The 21,865-nt window shown below is 43.7% G+C and overlaps 2 protein-coding genes across 3 annotated transcripts in view; both read right to left on the bottom strand.

Moving 5' to 3' along the window:
- Nucleotides 1-1,200: 1,200 nt before the first annotated feature.
- LOC110490829 (C-C chemokine receptor type 3) lies at nt 1,201-2,330 on the bottom strand. The gene has a single exon (XM_036945575.1). It carries the CDS (start codon nt 2,317-2,319, stop codon nt 1,255-1,257), a length of 1,065 nt encoding a protein of 354 aa, XP_036801470.1. The 5' UTR covers nt 2,320-2,330; the 3' UTR covers nt 1,201-1,254.
- Nucleotides 2,331-11,004: 8,674 nt separating this feature from the next.
- Nucleotides 11,005-21,865, bottom strand: part of si:dkey-225n22.4 (collagen alpha-1(XXI) chain) — a 47,849-nt gene continuing 36,988 nt past the window's right edge. For both annotated transcript variants that reach the window (XM_021562735.2, XM_021562733.2), the window contains 13 exons: nt 21,311-21,355; nt 20,773-20,826; nt 18,701-18,754; nt 18,249-18,302; nt 17,695-17,766; nt 17,154-17,189; nt 16,123-16,167; nt 15,621-15,653; nt 15,068-15,214; nt 14,900-14,954; nt 14,249-14,443; nt 12,571-12,648; nt 11,005-12,208 (listed from right to left, as the gene is read on the bottom strand). In XM_021562735.2, coding sequence (XP_021418410.2) covers nt 12,018-12,208; nt 12,571-12,648; nt 14,249-14,443; nt 14,900-14,954; nt 15,068-15,214; nt 15,621-15,653; nt 16,123-16,167; nt 17,154-17,189; nt 17,695-17,766; nt 18,249-18,302; nt 18,701-18,754; nt 20,773-20,826; nt 21,311-21,355 — 1,059 coding nt within the window. In that variant the 3' untranslated portion in view covers nt 11,005-12,017. The remainder of the gene's footprint in view (nt 12,209-12,570; nt 12,649-14,248; nt 14,444-14,899; nt 14,955-15,067; nt 15,215-15,620; nt 15,654-16,122; nt 16,168-17,153; nt 17,190-17,694; nt 17,767-18,248; nt 18,303-18,700; nt 18,755-20,772; nt 20,827-21,310; nt 21,356-21,865) is intronic.

Consider the following 21,865-nt stretch of genomic DNA (forward strand, 5'->3'; position numbering starts at 1 on the left):
GTTCGCTTCTGAGCATCCGTCTCTGAGCTGTAGTCTGCGTAGCCCGCTGTTGTCTCCCCAAACGAGGAGTTCATGTCCATTTCCATTGCTTGGTGTGTTTACTCAAAACCTGTCAAAACATTGCCAGCTCTTACAGTAAACAACTTATTTAAATCAGCAGAAATTGAGAGAGGAAAATATACATTTTAGCTGACTTACCCAAAACTTTTGGCTGGCTTGTTTGCTTGCAGCAAGTAAATGTAAAAGTTTCTTTGTCTTCAAGTAAGACTCAGCCTAGGTTAGGAAATACACAGGGGAGGTAAGTGTGTGTGCGTGTGTGTCAGCCGGGTGTGATGCATAACACCCTATGAATCAGACCTTTGTCATCTAGCCTTTAGATATTATCTTTCTATTCTGTCCTAATTTTTTGCACAATCTCCCCAAAAGGTTGAAACTAACTGTAGCATCAGATAAATTAAACCGACAGTGTAGAGGTCCTCTCTAGCTCAGTTGGTAGAGCACGCGCTTGCAATGCCAAGATGGTGAGTTTGGTTCCCGGGACAACCTATATGTCAAAAATGTATGCATGCATGACTATGTTGCTTTGGAGGAAAGTGTCTGTTAACTGGTATATATTATTACATAATTAGTGAAACATGGTATGCTCGCTCCATTTTTTCAAACATGTAGGTGTGAATGGAAGAAGGAAGTTAGCTACTCCTGCATATTGAGTCAGGAGTAATGTTTATTTCCAAACAGCAATGTGTTACATTGCCCGATAATGTTAGCCAGAGGCAAAATGTAAACATTTGACTGAGAGTAAACATAGAAAAGAATGACTTGCACATTGTTATGACACATTAAGTCATTTCTTAACTTGTCCTTTCACAACTTGTCTCCAAGTTATTGATAACATTTTATTGAAATTGTACAATAATGGGCATTAATGATGGATTGGATTTATAGAGTGTCTTTCTACCAACCGAAGCATTCAAACACTTTACATAGTAAGGGGGTAACTCACATCTACAATTAACATTGTATAAACACATTTATTTTCAATCAATCAACCAAATGTATTTTAGGAAGCCCTTTTTACATCAGCAGTTGTCACAAAGAGCTTTACAGATATCCAGCCTAAAACCCCAAAGAGCAAGCAATGCAGAGGCAGAGGCACAGTGGTGAATAGCAACATACATTTTTCAAGGTTCATTAACTAATATGAGACTCCTAGACATGAATGAATGTGCATTCCTGTGCCACAGGGCTCCTATATCATACCAGAACATCTGTTTGACTAGTTATGCCCACTTGAGGGTTTCTAATATGTGACAGTGTCCGGCTACCATTGATTGAGACATGGTTCTTTAAACACGGCATATGTTTCTGCAGCAGAATCCGGAAGTGGTTCTGGAATTTTCTCCCCACAAAGGTGTAGAAGGCAGGATTGATACAGAAGTACAGATATGTGACCATACGAGTAACATGCAGCGCATAGTCAAGCTTACGGAGTTTCACACAGTCGACTTCAGCTGCTTGAAGCATCACCACCACATTATAAGGAGTCCAGCATGCAAAGAACAGCAGTACTATGACAAATATGAGTCTCACCGTCCTGTACTTGTTGGTCATCCTGGAGGAGATGACCGTCACGGCAATCCTAACGTAGCAGTAAAAAACAACAATGAGAGGAAATAGGAAAAATAAACCTAACTGGAGATATGGCCCCGACAGCTCCAATTCCTCAGAGACAATCGATTCTGGGGTACCAACCTCCTCACACACCAACCCCTGGTAGTAATGCTCGGCCTGGTCATAGAGTAGAAACGGCTTGATACACGCCAGGAGGCTGATGCCCCACACAGCGGCGGATGAGGCGAGGGCGTAGCTCCTCCGACGTAGCCTGGTGGACGGCACGGCGTAGACCACTGCCAGGTACCGGTCAAAGGTCATTAGGGTGAGGAACAGGATCGAGCTGTAGAAACCCAGGAAGTAGGCGCTGCCCACAATCTTACACCAGACCCGGCCGAAGATCCAGCTGGACTTGTGGTGGTATACGGCCCAGAAGGGCAGACTGGACATGAAGACCAGGTCCGACACCACCAGGTTGAGGAGGAAGATGTTCCCCACCGTGTTGAGTTTCTCGAACTTGCAGATGATATAGAGGACCAAGCTGTTTCCCACCACACTCAGTGTGAAAATCAGCAGGTAGAAGGTGGAGAGTTTGACCCCAAAGTTGTGGTTCGTTTCTCTGTTGCAGAGCGGAGCGTCAGTCTCTGAGCTGTAGTCTGCGTAGCCCGCTGTTGTCTCCCCAAACGAGGAGTTCATGTCCATTTCCATTGCTTGGTGTGTTTACTCTCAACCTGTCAAAACATTGCCAGCTCTCACAGTAAACAACTTATTTAAATCAGCAGAAATTGAGAGAGGAAAATATACATTTTAGCTGACTTACCCAAAACGTTTGGCTGGCTTGTTTGCTTGCAGCAAGTAAATGTAAAAGTTTCTTTGTCTTCAAGTAAGACTCAGCCTAGGTTAGGAAATACACAGGGGAGGTAAGTGTGTGTGTGTGTATGCATGTGTGTCAGCCGGGTGTGATGCATAACACCCTCTGAATCAGACCTTTGTCATCTCGCCTTTAGATTTTATCTTTCTATTCTATTCAGCATATTGGGGGTTGGGAAAAAAAATCATTGTGTGTGTCCCATGTATCCTACTTTCAGCACACGTCTTCCAACATATGTCAGGTGGATATATATATACCCTACAAATATATTTGCACCCTTGTACTTTACAAAACAAGTTCTCTATTTCTTCTAAAATCAGTTGAAATTGAAGAAAACATTTGGTATCCACACCTTGTTAATGAATTTTTAACATTGCAGAACCAACTTTATTTTTGTAAGCTTAAGCTTACAATTTCTATTAACAAAATAAAGGCAAATGGCATGGACAAAATTATTGCCAACCTTTGGCCAAGATAACTCCCTACAAATGCTTATTTTAGCCATCAATGTGCTTGCTGCACATCTGTAGATAGTAATTTGGCCCACTTTTCAGCAGCAAACTGCTCTAATTCTTCAATGTTTGAGGGGTGCCCTCTACCAACTGCTGTTTTCAGTTCTTGCCATAGGTTATGGATGTGATTCAGATCTGGACTCTTCACTGGCCACTCTAGAACAGTCCAGTGCTTCTTCTTGAACCATTCCAGGGTGCTTTTGACGTGTGTCTGGGGTTGTTGTCCTGCTGGAAGACCAACAACATTCAACAGAGACCCAATTTTTGGACATTGGGTTGAGCATTACATCCCCAAAAAACTTGATTATCTGCTGATTTCATGATGTCTTGCACACGTTCAAGGCCCCCATTACCAGAGACAGCAAAGCAACCCCACAGCATTACCGACGACCAAACTAATCATTCAGTGAAAATAACACCCTTTTGCTGCCTGGTACTTGTGGAACACATCATGAAATCATGAAAAATCATGGGGGGGGGGGGGAATCATATTTAAATGAAGTAGATTATCAAGGTGTTTTGAAGTCAATGTTCAACCTAGTGTCCAAAAACTGTGTCTCCGTCAAAGGAGGTTGGTGGCACCTTAATTGGGGAGAACGTGCTAGAGTGAAATCTAGGAGCTAAAAAAGAACACAAAATACACTACATGGACACCCCTTAAAATTATTGGATTCTGACGGGTGTATAAAATTGAGCGCACAGCCATGCAAAGTCCGTAGACAAACATTGGTTGTAGAGCGGCTTTACTGAAGAGCTCAGTGACTTTCAACGTGGCACCGTCATAGGATGCCACCTTTCCAACAAGTTAGTTCATCAACTTTCTGCCCTGCTAGAGCTGCCCCGGTCAACTGTAAGTGCTGTTATTGTGAAGTGAAAACGTCTAGGAGCAACAACAGCTCAGCCGCAAAGTGGTAGGCAACACAAGCTCAAGAACGGGACCACCGAGTGCTGAAGCGCCTAGTGTTGCAATACTGACTACCGAGTTCTAAACTTCCTCAGGAAGCAACGTCAGCACAAGAACTGTTCATCGGTAGCTACATGAAATTAGTTTCCATGGCCGAGCAGCCGCACACAAGCCTAAGATCACCATACGCAATGGCAAGTGTTGGCTGGAGTGGGGTAAAGCTGGCCGCCATTGGACTCTGGAGCAGTGAAAACGCGTTCTCTGGAATGATGAATCACGCTTCACCATGTGGCAGTCCGACGGACGAATCTGATTGCGGATGCCAGGAGAACCTGCCAAAATGCATAGTGACAACTGTAAAGTTTGGTGGAAGAGGAATAATGGGCTGGCGCTGTTTTTCATGGTTCGGGCTAGGCCCCTTAGTTCCGGTGAAGGGAAATGTTAACGCTACAGCTTACAATGACATTCTATACAATTCTGTGCTTCCAACTTTGTGGCAACAGTTTGCGGAAGGCCCTGATTCGCCTGTGCACAAAGTGAGGTCCATACAGAAATGGTTTGTCGAGATCGGTGTGGAAGAACTTGACTGGCCTGCACAGAGCCCTGACCTCAACCCCATCGAACAACTTTGAGATTAATTGGAATGCCGACTGCGAGCCAGGCCTAATCGCCCAACATCAGTGCCCGACCTCGCTAATGCTTTTGTGGCTGAATGGAAGCAAATCCCTGCAGCAATGTTCCAACATCTAGTGGAAAGCCTTCCCAAATCAAATCAAATGTATTTGTCACATACACATGGTTAGCAGATGTTAATGCGAGTGTAGCGAAATGCTTGTGCTTCTAGTTCCAACAATTCAGTAATAACCAACGAGTAATCTAACCTAACAAGAAGAATGGAGGCTGTTATAGCAGCAAAGGGGGGACCAACTCCATATCAACGCCCCTGAATTTTGGAATGAGATGTTCGATGAGCAGGTGTCAACATACTTTTGGTCATGTAGTATACTTTTGGTTGTGAGAGTACAGAGAACTGACGGGAAACTGGCATGTAATAAAGCAGGCTAGCAGATGGTCACACACACACACACACACACACACACACACACACACACACACACACACACACACACACAGTATCGGTCTCCATAGTCTGGTGATATTTGTGGCTGATTTCAAGGTTTTACTGCTAACCTACAAAGCAGTACATAGGCTTGCTCCTACCTATCTTTCCGATTTGGTCCTGCCATACATACCTATGCATACGCTACGGTCACAAGACGCAGGCCTCCTTACTGTCCCTAGAATTTCTAAGCAAACAGCTGGAGGCAGGGCTTTCTCCTCTAGAGCTCAATTTTTATGGAATGGTCTGCCTATCCATGTGAGAGACGCAGACTCTGTCTCAACCTCTCTTCAGTAGGTCCTATGATTGAGTGTCGTCTGGCCCAGGAGTGTTTATTTTACCTTTATTTAACCAGGCAAGTCAGTTAAGAACAAATTCTTATTTTCAATGACGGCCTGGGAACAGTGGGTTAACTGCCTGTTCAGGGGCAGAACGACAGATTTGTACCTTGTCAGCTCGGGGGTTTGAACTCACAACCTTCCGGTTACTAGTCCAACGCTCTAACCACTAGGCTACCCTGCCGCCCCGAGTGTGAAGGTGAACGGAAAGGCACTGGAGCAACGAACCACCCTTGCTGTCTCTGCCTGGCCGGTTCCCCTCTCTCCACTGGGATTCTCTGCCTCTAACCCTATTACAGGGGCTGAGTCACTGTCTTACTGGTGCTCTTCCATGCCGTCCCTAAGAGGGGTGCGTCACTTGAGTGGGTTGAGTCACTGACGTGATCTTCCTGTCGGGGTTGGCGCCCCCTCTTGGGTTGTGCCATGGCGGAGATCTTTGTGGGCTATACTCGGCCTTGTCTCAGGATGGTAAGTTGGTGGTTGAAGATATCCCTCTAGTGGTGTGGGGGCTGTGCTTTGGCAAAGTGGGTGAGGTTATATCCTGCCTGTTTGGCCCTGTCCGGGGGTATCGCCGGACGAGGCCACAGTGTCTCCCGACCCCTCCTGTCTCAGCCTCCAGTATTTATGTTGCAGTAGTTTGTGTCGGGGGGCTAGGGTCAGTCTGTTATATCTGGAGTATTTCTCCTGTCTTATCCGGTGTCCTGTGTGAATTTATGTATACTCTCTCTAATTCTCTCTTTCGTTCTCTCTTTCTTTCTCTCGGAGGACCTAAGCCCTAGGACCATGCCTCCGGACTACCTGGCCTGATGACTCCTTGCTGTCCTCATACCACCTGGTCGTGCTGCTGCTCCAGTTTCAACTGTTCTGCCAGCGGCATGGAATCCTGAACTGTTCACCGGACGTGCTACCTGTCCCAGACCTGCTGTTTTCAACTCTCTAGAGACAGCAGGAGCGGTAGAGATACTCTGAATGATCGGCTATGAAAAGCCAAATGATATTTACACCTGAGGTGCTGACCTGTTGCACCATCGACAACCACTGTGATTATTATTATTTGACCCTGCTGGTCATCTATGAACATTTGAACATCTTGGCCATGTTCTGTTATAATCGCCACCCGGCACAGCCAGAAGAGGACTGGCCACCCCTCATAGCCTGGTTCCTCTCTAGGTTTCTTCCTAGGTTCTGGCCTTTCTGGGGAGTATTTCCTAGCCACCGTGCTTCTACACCTGCATTGCTTGCTGTTTGGGGTTTTAGGCTAGGTTTCTGTACAGAACTTTGTGACATCAGCTGATATAAGAAGGGCTTTATAAATACATTTAATTGATTTATTGATTGGTAATGACTGGAACGGTATCAGTGGAATGGTATCAAATACATCAAACACATGGTTTCCAAGTGTTTGATGACATTCCATTTGCTCCGTTCCGGCCATAATTATGAGCCTTTCGACCCTCACCACCCTCCACTGGTCTCCATTGAAGGTTGTGGGTCTTCCAGCAGGAAACCCCAAACACAAATCAAAAAGCACCCAGAAATAGTGCAAGAAGAAACGCTGGACTGTTCTGGAGTGGCCAAAGAAGATCTGAATCACATCCACCCCTCAAAGGGTTTGCTGCTGAAGAGTGGGCCAAATTGCCAGTAAAAAAGGTGCAGCAAGCTCATTAATGCTACATGAAGCATTTGTCAGTAGTTATCTTGGCCAAAGGCTGTGCAACCAAGTACTAGCTCTGGGGTGCCAAAAAATTATGTCAATGTCATTTGTCTTTATTTTCTAGATTAAACTAATTCTGCAATGTTGAAAATGTAATAACATAGTGTGGAGACCAAAGGTTTTCAATTTCAACTTATTTTAGAAGAAATGTGGAATTATTTAAGAAAAGTGCAAGTGTGGCAATATATTTTGTCCACAACTGTATTTACTTGAATTCCTTATGTCGTGACGTTGTATTAGTTAATGTGATGACTGTTGCTCATCGAATGATTACAAGTTTCTAATTGCGTGATTAACTGAATCAAGCAATTATTAACTCATTAACCTGGGGCACCATGGGAAAACTAGTTTTTATTGAGTTTCTATTTCCCAAATTAACTCAAAGAATATCAGAATATCGATTTTACAACAGCCGCTAATTAACCAGTTGCCTCTACCAATCTCATTCTGAACGTCGTATAGCCCGTGAATCTGCACGGACCCGGGTCTCACCAATGAATTCGTACCACACCAATCTTAGTTGAATATTTATTTACTAAAAAGCTAAAATTATGATAAAAGATACACATAGACAAAACACATTATAGGCTATTGATTAGAACTTAGTATAATGGGCCAACACACTATGGCGCGTGTTACCCGCAATGGGGATTTCAAAAGAGAGAGAAAAAAAGAAAGTACACAAGAGAAATATACATTTGGGTGAATTTGTCAGCTATGCTATTCTAACCCTAGCCTTGCCCCAAACTGCTGCTCTTATGGGTCAGAATATAATGATGTAATTACGTGGGGATGATCTCCGAGGATTCTCTGCGTGGACCGTTCAGCTGTTCGATGACGCACTTCTCCTGCGCACCTCCCTGCTCGTCCTCCCGATGTCAGTGTCCTTTTTGGCTGAGGAGTCTGTTCCCTCACCGTTTGCTCTGGAAGGGGTCTTCTGAGGACAGACAGCTCTGTAGCTCAGAGCTCACAGCATAGGAATGAAACCCTTTAGATACCACGATTCGATGGGAGATGGAGGCTAGGTGGTTTGACTTGAATTCACCCGCTTAGACACAGCTACTCATCCGTAGCTTGGGTAGAAAAGGATTTCTTTGTCCTCAAACTTGCGTTGCGTTCTGGGTTCGTTGACTATTTAGACCTTGCTGCAGCTGGGGTCACGTAGTCCTCCTGTAAATTCTATACTCACAGGTTTTATACCCTTGGCTCAGAAGTGGGCGTAACCGCCTTTAGGGCAATTCTCTGGGCGTACCAAGTTAATGAGGCAAGGTCTAGATAATATTCAAATCCAATTTTAGACAACTAACTTAACATTTTATCTTCCCCAAAACATTCTCTTTGATTTGGATATTTTCCATACACCTGTACAATATATAAACATCAAACATCTACGAGGAAAACTCTTCACATTACAATGTTTTCGTAATAACGTCATCCCTGGGTGTACCTTTAATAACAAAACAAAAATGACATACATTTTCATATTCCATCTATCGTCATACCACCATTGTGGCTGACGGAAACCATTGTTCCAAAGTCCCTTTATTTCATGTTTAATGTTCTGAGGCTGGTTCTCCATAGTAACAGGACAAAGGAATTTGTCTGTGGCCTTTATGTCTGCAAACTTTGGCAGCTGGGGTGAAAGAGGAGCGATTACGATAGAGGGAACCAAGTCTAGATGACCTATGTTTTGGAGGTGTTCAAAACAAGGTTAAGGGCAGAGAAAACTTGTTGGACACTAAGAAACAAAATCCGGGGAGGAGCCAATTAAGTATAAGACTGTATTATCTGCATCTAAATTGATGAGAGCTTCCTACTGCCTGAGCTATGTTGTTGATGTCAATTGAGAAGAGTGTGGAGCCTAGGATCGAGCCTTGGGGTACACCCTTGGTGACAGGCAGTGGCTGAGACAGCAAATGTTCTGACTTTATACACTGACTTTATACACCTCAGAGACACCAACACTCCTTAGCCCACAAGAATGGAATGGTCTACCGTATCAAAAGCTTTGGCCAAGTCAATAAAAATAGCAGCACAACATCGCTTAGAATCAAGGGCAATGGTGAAATCATTGAGGACCTTTTAGGTTGCAGTGACACATCCATAACCTGAGCGGAAACCAGATTGCATACCAAGGCAAAGGGTTGCTACTTTGAAAAATCTCAAATATATTTTGATTTGTTTGACACTTTTTTGGTTACTACATGATTCCTTATGTGTTCCATATTATTCTACCATGTAGAAAATAGTAACAAAAAAAATAAAGAAAAATCCTTGCTTCACATATTTATTGATATTTCGGTCGTGACACCTTGTAAAAAATATATGAAGATTTACCAACTTGCTAACTAATTTTCTTCAAAATGTTTGCAGACATACTACTCACCATGTGGCTATGCAAGAGGGGTACAATCCCATCACCTGGTGATATTTGTAGGGTTGTGGCTTAAGGCAGTGTTTCCCAAACTCAATTCTGGGGTTTAGTTTTTAGTTTTTTGCTCTAGCACTACACAGCTGATTCAAATAACCAACTCATCATCAGGCTTTGATTATTTGAATCAGATGTGTAGTGCTAGGGGGAAAAAAAAAGTGCACCCAGGGGGGGCCTCAGGACCAAGTTTTGGAAACCCTGGCTTAAGACAAATTCATTCTAGTCTTTTATTGTGAGTGTTTCAGTAGTGACATCAAAAGCATTTCTTTTTTTAAAGACGTTTAAAAATAAACAAAACTACTAATTAAATCAGTATCTTTGAATGTAGTAATAGAACAACTCAAGATGTTCTATTGAAATAAGTGTTTAAAAAATTACAAAAATCACAATTTGCTTTATTTTCAAACATGAAGTTTAGGAGTCAAGATTTGGGACAGCCACCTCTGAATATGATTAGCTGTATAAACAATGACTTTGTACTATATTAAATGTAACTGTATGTTTGTTATAGCCTTGGATTGTATGAGAACATATCATGAAGTAAATACATGTCCTAAGTTTGGATACTTAGATGTTTTTTTGCACCAATCATGCAGAATCACCCATATACAGTACAGTCCAACCATATAAACACATAACAGTTGATGTAAAAGATGGAAACTTGGATATCATAAAATACATAAAAGCATCTGAAAATATATTACAATATTTTAAATGTGAAAAAACAACACCAAAACAGCTTAACCATTCATACACATGTCAGCATCTGTCATCTCCCATGGCACATCATGTAGCCCCTGTAGTTAAACCAGGAGGTATAGCACATCATGTAGCCCCTGTAGTTAAACCAGGAGGTATAGCACATCATGTAGCCCCTGTAGTTAAACCAGGAGGTATAGCACATCATGTAGCCCCTGTAGTTAAATCAGGAGGTATAGCACATCATGTAGCCCCTGTAGTTACATCAGGAGGTACAGCACATCATGTAGCCCCTGTAGTTAAACCAGGAGGTATAGCACATCATGTAGCCCCTGTAGTTAAATCAGGAGGTATAGCACATCATGTAGCCCCTGTAGTTAAATCAGGAGGTATAGCACATCATGTAGCCCCTGTAGTTAAATCAGGAGGTATAGCACATCATGTAGCCCCTGTAGTTAAATCAGGAGGTATAGCACATCATGTAGCCCCTGTAGTTAAACCAGGAGGTATAGCACATCATGTAGCCCCTGTAGTTAAATCAGGAGGTATAGCACATCATGTAGCCCCTGTAGTTAAATCAGGAGGTATAGCACATCATGTAGCCCCTGTAGTTACATCAGGAGGTACAGCACATCATGTAGCCCCTGTAGTTAAATCAGGAGGTATACTGTAGTATTTTAATAAAGTATAGTATGATATTTAAAGTAAAATTTCAAAAATGTACATGAAGTATGGACAATGCAGTATGAATCCTTTGGCTATATCAAACAAAGAACGTGTTTTAACAAAGATATGCAAAACACATTTGAAGCAGTTCCTGAGGTTTAATTTCATTTATGGTATGGGTTTATAAAGGTACAAGATGAATTAATATATTATCTACAGTACCGTTTTCGTAGTTGGGATACATTTTAAGCCGAAATTCTCACAATGTTGTCTTGTAAAAATGCACCAGGCACTTACTATAGTAGCACATTCTGTGGTTGAATCCAGGTAGCCTGTTATTGTACTAATTAGCAGTTACTCTGTGTTTACCTCAGCCCGCAACATATTTACATTTTGACATGCTGTAAAATATTTACATATGGAGGGCTTGACAACAACATCTTATGGTATACATTTTTTTAAATATGTTTCATACCCTGGTTTTACAAAACATTTTTCACTGGTGTACTTATATGTAATGCCTTGTGTCCAGCAACGAGGTAGTGTTACAGTACCAAGGACTATGATGATTCTCTTTGGACAATCACCATTAAAAGTCCAAAACATATGGTTTCTATCATTTATCCTGAAACCTACAAACATACAGTATACGAAACCAAGACTATGTCTCAATATACGTAGACCTAGTTTCAGTTAATCGGGACAAATATTTCTACTGAACAGCAAAGTGGACTCCCATATGCCTTAAAACAGGGTTTCCCAACCCTCTCCTCAGGGACCATAGGTATTTTTACATATTTGTTGTATCCCTAAACTGGCACACCTGATTCAATTAGTCAATTATCACCAAGCCCTTTACTAACGGAATCAGGTGTGCCAGTTCAGGGCTAGAACAAATATGTGAAATGTCTGGGTGTCCACGAGGAGATGGCTTTTAAGCATTGGTGTCCAATCTTATCTGCAAAGAGCCAGTGTGGGTGCAGACCTTTATTCCATTTTCAGGTGTGTTAGTGTATGGCTGGAGCAAAAGCCTGCAGCGAAACACTCCCCTTTGCCGAAAAGATTGGACATCACTGTCTTAAAGTACTGTATGACGTTGCATCTTGACCCCGACATTGAAGCCCGTCCTCCCCTCTAGGGGCCCCTTCCTCTCAGAAGTTGGGCCCTTTGCTGTAGGGGTCATTCCTGAGGTTGTAGGCCTGGTAGCAAGAAGACATGTCACAAACTCCTGGTAGTCCTGATGACCCTTGTTTCCCTGGCATTCCGGGACTTCCTGACTTCCCAGGCATCCCCTGAGTGCCCGGGCGTCCGATGCCATCCGATCCGCGAGGCCCCTGAACTCCTGCCCGTCATTAAGAATAAATACTGTAAGGGGATATGACTCCACAGAACGAGCAGTGTGTTTTCATGTTTCAGAATAATCAATGGTGATGGTTTCATATGGAGTGATGGGATATGAGGCTCTAGAAGAACATTTGTGTCAGTATAGCAAGTGAGCTAGCATTTTATGCTCTCTGGAGGATACCTTTTTAGAAGACTCCAATCGCTGATAGAAGGGGCAAATTAGTCATGATTAACCGCTAACTAGCCACTTTAGCCTCTTCAATCTCTGAATCCCTAGGTGCTAATCCCTGGGTGTACGGCTAATCAAAAGCTAGCATGTCGTTAGCACCCAATGGTTAATTCGCCATTGTGTTAGCTTACCTGACTGTCCAGTAGGGCCTGGTGACCCTGGACGGCCCTCTCCTTTGGTGCCTTTGAGTCCTCTTGGTCCAGTGTCACCTAAAGATGATTTCTAATCATTATACTGTGTATAGAATCAACATGACTCTAGCTCACCTGCTAACATAACATACTCCACTGTTACTTCAAGTGGGTAACACTTTCTATGAAGCTGTAAATACATTGAACTGCAATATATTTACAGTAGTGTATTGTATTTAATTCAATTGTCGGGCCGACTCTTCTCTCTGTATATATCAACGATGTCGGTCTTGCTGCGGGTGATTCCCTGATTCACCTCTACGCAGACAACACCATTCTGTATACATCTGTCTCTTCTTTGGCCACTGTGTTAACAAACCTCCAGACAATCTTCAATGCCATACAACACTCCTTCCGTGGCTGCTCTTAAATGCTAGTAAAACTAAATGCTCTTCAACCGATTGCTGCCCGCACCCGCCCGCCCGAATAGCATCACTGCTCTGGACTGTTCTGACTTAGAATATGTGGACAACTACAAATACCTAGGTGTCTGGCTAGACACCTTCACTCACGGTGCCAAACATACCCTCGTAAAACTGACTATCCTACCGATCCTCGACTTCGGCGATGTCATTTACAAAATAGCCTCCAACACTCTACTCAGCAAACTGAATGCAGTCTATCACAGTGTCATCCGGTTTGTCACCAAAGCCCCATATACTACCCACCATTGCGACCTGTATGCTCTCGTCGGCTGGCAGTCTCTACATATTCATCGCCAGACCCACTGGCTCCAGGTCATCTATAACTCCTTGATAAGGTAAAGCTCCGCCTTATCTCAGCTCACTGGTCACGATAACAACACCCACCCATAGCACGCGCTCCAGCAGGTATATCTCACTGGTCATCCCCAAAGTCAAAACATCCTTTGGCCGCCTTTCATTCCAGTTATCTGCTGCCAATGACTGGAACGAATTGCAAAAATCGCTGAAGTTGGAGACTTACCTCCCTCACTAACTTTAAACATCAGCTATCTGAGCAGCTAACCAATCTCTGCAGCTGTACACAGCCCATCCAATCTACCTACCTGATCCCCATATTGTTTTAATGAACTTTTATGCTCTTTTGCACACCAGTATTTCTACTTGCACATCATCATCTGCACATCATTCGCACATCTATTGTTCATTTGCTAAATTGTAATTACTTCGCTACTATAGCCTATTTATTGCCTTGCCTCCTCACGCCATTTGCACACACTGTAAATATACTTTTTTTCTATTGTGTTATTGACTGTACGCTTGTTTATTCCATGTGTAACTTTGTGTTGTTGTTTGTGTCGCACTGCTTTGCTTTATCATGGCCAGGTCGCAGTTGTAAATGAGAACTTGTTCTCAACTGGCCTACCTGGTTAAATAAAGGTGAAATAAAAGAATTAGCAGCAAAGTGCTTTACAAGACTAGCTATGGTGTTCAGCTATTGCTCCTTATAACCAATTATATAAATGTAGTCATCTTTATAATTCTGGAAACGCACGTGGTTCATAGGTGAATTATAGGGGAGTAATGTTGTATTTCCACATGTGTTACCATGTCATAATTCCTTTATCCGAACCTGTAGATTAATGCGTTACCAAACACTCAGTAGAGTCTTTGGGGTTTCTGTACAGGTGTGTTACCTTTGACTCCCTGGGGCCCCTGCATGCCGGGGGTTCCTGGATATCCTGGTGAGCCGATTCTACCGGGATAGCCCGGGGTTCCTGAGGAACCTTTGAGTCCTGGTGCTCCAGGCTGTCCCGGGGGTCCCTTCACCGTCTCACACGGCTCACATCTGCTGAGAGGGGATAGTGTCTGCAGCAGCTGGGGGAGCTGATCTGGGAGGGCCCAAGCACAATTTGGTTCAATCAAATCAATGTTAATCAGTCAATCAATCAAGGTATTAAGGGAACCATTGTTTACAATCATTCATATGTCTCATGATTTAAACTTCTTTATTTGAGTACACCTGGAAAAATAGCCCACGTATTACCGCAGCTAAAATATTAATAGCACCAGATAAACATATTGCTATTAACTGTAATATGATGCTGTAAGGATGTTACCATTTTACCTTCCTTCTCTAACCAATACATATTCATATTGAACATGGATTCTAAGGCGTAGTCAGATCCCTACACTCAATTTACATTTCAATATGTGTATTGTTTAATCCCTACAGTCTTAAGCTGCTGAGTCAACAACGAGCTGCACGCTTTCCAGCTTACTTCAATTTGCACTTTAGTTATTGACACTGCATAGCTACCACTGGGCGGGTGGTGACAGGTACTTACTCCGCAACACATCGCCGCAGAGCTTCATCATGTGGTCGTCAGAGGGAGGCTTCCCCTGTAAGACACAGATAAGGCCAAATGGGTAAGACGGTTGATGTCTGGATGGCGAAGGTATGGAGAAACGGACAGGGTGCTTTTAGAGAAAGGCAAGGATTCAAGAGAACTCACAGGCTTCCCAGGGTAGCCCGGCGTTCCCGGTTGCCCAGGCAACCCGTCCTCGCCGGGAGATCCCCGTGGGCCAGCGGCCCCCACGTGTCCCATGCCCCCTTTCTTCCCATCGGTGCCTCTGACACCGATATCCCCCGTGATGCCTTTCTGATGATCGTGAGGAGAAATATGGTCACAAACTGTATATAACTAAACACAGTATATAGGACCTTTGCATACAGAGCTCGATTGCATTTAAAATGTCTGTTATAGCCTACAATATATCTGCCTTGAGACTAGAAAATGAATAAGCGTTCCAGAATAGGTGTTCAAAGAAATCATAGTGTAAATATGCCGACATGCATCTTTTAAAATGTGAATGTTGAATTTGGGGCCTGATGTGATATGGATTTCACAGTAGGTTTACTGTCATGTCTACCTTCACCCTGCGGGTGTGATGTCGGAGGCTTCATGGTATGATGTGTTCAGTAGTGTTCCTCAGAGAGGATCTGGTCTCTGGTGTAGAATGAGGCAGAATGGATTATAGCTAATGCAGCAGTGTAATTCTACAAACCTGTCCTTTGCCTCCCCTGGGTCCAGCTTCACCCTGGCAGAGAAGGGAGAGGAAAATGAGAGAAAGAGCCTGTTAAAAAAGTTCTGCTTGTATATCAAAGAAACGCTCTCTTTCAGAAGCTCTTCATTCAGTCCGCTCTGATAAAAGTACAAATATTTTTTCTTGCTGCTGTCTTACTTACTACAGTTGATGCAGAGGTACATTTTTTTATTTGTTATAAACCGACATACTGTTGGCCTAATGCTGTTGTATATCAAACACGAGTCACAGCCAGTGCATTGGCCACAGGGAAAGTTATGACTACAAATTGTTTACCCATAAATAGTGTTATGTAAAAGTGACAGGCAAATCCACTGTGCCTGATATTGGCCGAGGCGCCATCTGTGGAGGGGGGTGGGTGGGGGGGGGGCTCTGTGAAGACCGAGGAATAAAAACGTTTTGTAGTTCAAGTTGATTTGATATCCACTGCCACCCAGTGCCCTGGTCATGTAACTGCACTCACTGGTAAGCCGGGGTTCCCAAGGGCCCCATCGGTGCCTCGTTCGCCCTGGAACAAGATACAGGGTTGGGGGTATGGATGATGGGAGAGGGGAGGAAGATGGGAGGCATCATAGGAGGGTATAGGAGAGCACTCGCCACTAAAAGGTCATCATTAGTATTCACAGCCAAGGAGAGACGCAAGGGTCTCATTGACCTTTAAAAAACACATCACCTGAGTTTCCCCTACCTCCCCTCTCTTCCCTCCCTTCCAACCACTCTGCTCTGAAGTCTGCCTTTATCACGGTCACCCTGCTGTGATTGTAAGGCTATAGGAAGTACAAATCAAAGCACAGAGCCAAAGACACTACACTCTGTAGTCACAGCACAGGGTCCTTAAGGGAGGACTGACTTCGGTGCAGGAAAGCGTTGTTCCTCGTGATTAAGACATGACTAACACTCATTATTTTCTTGTCAGTGTCCTGGAGAGATATGAGTATGTACAGTACAGTGCTCTAAATATAGTGTAGGACTCTATGCGCAGTATAGGGTTCTAAGGAGCCTACAGGGTAAAGAAAGTAGCCTTACCTAAGCACATAGGAGCAGGATCCAATCTCCTGTTTCTGTAGCGTAAGGCAGCTTTATGTAGTACACAACCTGGACAGGACTCTAGTCTATCGCAGAGCCTTAGCCCCAATCTACTTTATCTCCTTAATGCTGAGTGCCAAGCAGAGACGCATTGGGTACCATTTTTTATCTTTGGTATGACTCGGCCGGGGATTGAACTCCCAACCACAGCGCCACTAAGGAGTGTTGCAAATGCAGCATAGGGTTCTAAGTACAGTAGAGTACATGGTTCTAAGTATGAACTTGATTGTTTGGATAATAAGACAATCACTTGTCCTTATTTTATGTGCTGTGTATGGCGAGCTCTATAGGTCACTGCAAACAACCATCCATCAACCCAATAACTAAATGTCACTATGACAAGAATAAATGACAATGAACTGAACCACCCCCTGTGTCAGAGACAGACAAGAGAGAAGATGACAATACCTGACTTCCTCTGGGACCCGCCTCTCCAGTTTCTCCCTGAAAAACAGTGTATAACATATGGCTGTAATAACCAACGAGTAGGCGTCTGGGCGTGCCTGCATACAGTCTGAAGGACAAGCTCTCAGTGTGTGTGAATGACAACACGTAAGAGGAATGAAATATGCATTATGCAAAAAGACATCAGCGCTTACTGCAAAACAGGCACATGAACAAGCTCCCTGATACCGAGAACCATAAATCATTCATAAATCATGTCTTTAGAGCCGCACACTGCCTCATTAAGCCAAAAGGCCCCCCTACAGGCAATAACACTGTTATGTTAGCTGAGATTTGGGCTCAATCTCAATTCGTCTTTCTGTGATTCTTTGCATCCTATCTCCTTGTCTCCTTCTCAACCGTATTGGAGAAAGTCAAAGGCCCCTCCCCTCAGACCTTCTTGTCTAATGCTTTTTGAGAAAGAAGCAAGGAAAGAGGGTGCAAGGAATCAAGGAAAGATTCATTGAGACCTGAAGTCTTTGTTGGTGCATGCTGATGCCCTTACCTTGGGACCTTTGAACCCAGGTAGGCCATTAGTGCCCGGGGACCCAAGGAAGCCTGCCTCTCCTGGTGTGCCCTAAAAGAGTGAAAAAAGCATGATGAATAGCTGGGGTAAGTCTTCTTAGCGCAGGCTCTGGGTGGAAGTAGTCTGTAGGCAGAGCGCTAGGGTCAGCTTACCGGGTCAATCTACAGTTGCTACATACATTTTTGTACTTATAACTTAATGATATGTACCTATTGATTATTGAAGAATATAACTTCTAAATGCCTCATGAGTTTAGTTCAACGGTCATACCCCATCAGAACCCAAAATAGATGCTCGTTTTACTCCAATGTTTGTAAACAAAGTAAATGTAAAGACACACTCTACAGCCTCAAGACATGGTTAAAACTATAATTTTGATATCATGGCTGGTCAGTCCTTGGATCCATAGTTCTGTCTATGAATTTGGTTGCATTTCTCTAGCCCCATCCCTCAGCTTTTTACTGAACCATGGATGTGTGTTGTCTGTCCATAGTCTAATCGATCACGGAGTGCGTCTCTGGTGCCTCTCTCACCTTTTGGCCTGGCATTCCTGGAGAGCCATCGGAACCTCGCTCCCCCTCGCTTCCCTGAATAGACACATAGGAATTAAACACTGACACACACACACACACACACACACACGTTCGCACGCACACATTCACACACACAAACACATGCACGCACTAAAACACGCACAAACACACATGCACACACTCAGCATTGCCAACAAACACAGAGCTGATGAAGCTTCCTTTGTAAAACAGAAGGCTATTTGAAATTCAAGACAATAGTCTATTTACTCAACAATGAAAGACTAGAATTACTTTTACACCCTAAACGCACTTTGGTAAAGAAATATCACATTGGGAGAGATAATTCTAGTATTATCAGTAAGCCATTCGGAGAGTAGAGAAGAGCCCACACACTGGGGATGAAAAGCTGCAGCATTAGCATAATCACTCATTAAAATGGGTGATGGACAAACCTTTGGGCCATCGCGTCCACTGGCTCCAGGGTCTCCCTGGGGGCCTTGAATTCCCTGGGCATATAAAAACACAGACAGTTGGCCTGCAGGCAGTGTGACAGGATGCGTGACAGCTTAGTCACCAACCACTGAGAGGGAATTAGATGGCAGATGCCCCATTCTGGTTCATAAAAAAAAAAAAAGGGGATGTGCAAAGTGGCTTTAACCCTACCCATCTGCAAATACACTTAGCTATTGTTCCTCTTTGTTGATGTTAGGATGACTACTGTTATTATTCACTGCGACCGGTCTATTTGCACGTTAATCACTGATATACAGTAATGTAATGTGTTCAAAACCATATCCCAGACCACAAGTGTGTGTGAGTAATTGTACGAGGGTCAATAATGTGAAGTTAAAAACTGCACTGAACAAAAATATAAACACGACATGTGAAGTGTTGGTCCCATGTTTCATGAGCTGAAATAAAAGATCCCAGAAATGTTCCATACACACTAAATGTGCACAAATGCACAAATGTGTTTCCATCCCTGTTGGTGAGCATTTATCCTTTGTCAAGATAATCCAATCACCTCACAGTTGTGGCACATCAAGAAGCTGATTAAGCAGCATTACCATTACACAGGTGAACATTGTGCTGGGGACAATAATCGTAACCAACATCAGTGGGCAAATGCTCGCCTTCGATGGCCACTGGCACGCTGGAGAAGTGTCCTCTTCACAGATGAATCCCAGTTTCAACTGTACCAGGCAGATGGCAGACAGCGTGTACTGCATCGTGTGGGCGAGCGGTTTGCTGATATCAATGTTGTGAACAGAGTGCCACGTGGTGGCAGCGGGGTTACGGTATGGGCAGCGGGGTTACGGTATGGGCAGGCATAAGCTACGGACAACGAACACAATTGCATTTTATCGATGGCAATTTGAACACACAGAGATAGTGTGCAATTCATCAGCCGCCATCAACTCATAGTTCAGCAGGATAATGCACGGCCCCATGTCGCAAGGATCTGTACACAATTTCTGGAAGCTGAAAATGTCACAGTCAAAATGTCACCAGACATGTCACCCATTGAGCATGTTTGGGATGCTCTGGATTGGCGTGTATGACAGCATGTTCTAGTTCCTGCCAATATCCAGCAACTTCGCACAGCCATTGAAGAGGAGTGGGACAACATTCCACAGGCCACAATCAACAGCCTGATCAACTCTATGGGAATGAGATGTGTTGCGCTGCATGAGGCAAATTATGGTCACACTAGATACTGGCTGGTTTTCTGATCCACACCCCTACCTTTTTTAAAATCTGGGACCAACATGCATATCTGTATTCCCAGTCATCTGAGATCCAAAGATTAGGACCTAATGAGTTTCAATATTTCAATTGACTGATTTCCTCACATGAACTGCAACTCAGTGTAGATACCATGTATTTACTAAACAGTACAATTCATTCAAATTTGAGGGAAGAAAACCTTCAATTCAAATGTAGATGATTGCTCTAACTTAGTAACACGTGTAGTTATGCAGCTTCACTGAACCAGAAGAGGGCAGCAATGGAACACCATATGATGCACAGCTCGATGGCTCTGCTTGAATAGGGACAAGCTGTTACTTACTCACCAGTGGAGGGTGCCCAATCACCTCGTCTAATCATAGTCCCTTTATGGAACACTGTCAGAGCTCTCTTAATGCATAATGGATAATTAATTAAGAGAGAATTACATTTCAGCGACAATTAAATAGACATGTTACAGTACGTGATGTGTATTGTAATTCCTCCCGTGGAGAAAATGACTGCAATTGAAATAAAGTAATAAACATACTCGTTCATTACTACATTTACATTTGAGTCATTTCGCAGACACTCTTATCCAGAGCGACTTACAGGGTGAAGTGCTTTGCTCAAGGGTACATTTTGCACCTAGTCGGCTCAGGGATTCGAAGCAGAGACCTTTCGGCTACTGGCACAACGCTCTTAGCCACTAGGCTACCTGCCACCCTAGTATGTGTGCAATCGGTTAAATCATTGAACTGGGATTGCTTGTCATTGTACAGATGTTGACACCCACCTGTGGACCTTTTGGACCTGTCGATCCCTTCTGCCCAAGTGCTCCTCTCTCTCCCTGTTGGATGAGAAGAGATGAATGCACTGCCTCCCCTGCAAGGTAGTCCATCTAATTACTTCTGTGCCTCAGAAATCCTCCTTGTATTGACTTGAGGCCTGGGACTTTTCTTACTCTAATATGGTCTCAGCTTTCAATCTATCTCTGATCTCCTATTATTACAGTTATTGACTGGATATTAGTAGCAGCGTTATTTTTTATTCTGTTCTTACATGAGGCTTAAAGACTGTCCTTGCATCCATAGCTCTGTCTATGAATTTAAGTGTTTACATTTCTCCAGCCCCATACATCAGCTTTACCAAACAAAGTGACAGTGCTTCTGCATCTGCATTGCTTGCTGTTTGGGGTTTTAGGCTGGGTTTCTATACAGCACTTTGTGACATCAGCTGATGTAAAAAGGGCTTTATAAATACATTTGATTGACAGTGCCATTCTGCCTTTAAATACTTTCTTATTTACTCACATGCAAATAGGAGAGTCTTACCTGAGGTCCTGTTGGCCCCGCCCCTCCAGGAAGCCCCCGGATCCCCTGGAGATGACACACACAGCAGGTCAGCTGACACAGCAGTGGCACAGTGAGTGACAAGAAAAGCGGGCCCCAGTTTAATTGCTTAGTAGTCAATTCATAATTTCCCCCTCCTCTAGTTACAGTACCGCCATTAAGGCATTTCTAGAATGGCACATCGGAGAGGATGAATAAAACAATCTGGCATGGCAAACCACTTGTTGCAGTGTGGAGTGCTTGCCTTGCATACAGTACATGCCAGTCATCCATTCCAATGAGGCCATGATGAGCCACAGTGGAGGGCATTGGGAGACCTTTGGAACACATGCCCAGATGCGCTGTGATGATTGTTTTCCTTGCATTCTAAATTGGTTTAATGGATCCCGCGTCTCTTCCCCCTGGTTTCCGCTGGGGGTCCGATACGCTGTATTCACCTCATTTACAGCCAGCGGGGCCTTCATGCACTTTGCTAAGTAATTACACACAGGAGAGGAGAACAGAGTGCCAATACACCACGTGCTTAGAATTTCAGAG

This window comes from Oncorhynchus mykiss, chromosome 15 (assembly GCF_013265735.2).
Source record: "Oncorhynchus mykiss isolate Arlee chromosome 15, USDA_OmykA_1.1, whole genome shotgun sequence".
In the NCBI taxonomy this organism is placed as follows: Eukaryota; Metazoa; Chordata; class Actinopteri; order Salmoniformes; family Salmonidae; genus Oncorhynchus; species Oncorhynchus mykiss.

Coding starts and splice junctions, on each gene's coding strand:
- LOC110490829 (XM_036945575.1), bottom strand. CDS start 2,319: ATGGAAATGGACATGAACTCCTCGTTTGGGGAGACAACAGCGGGCTAC.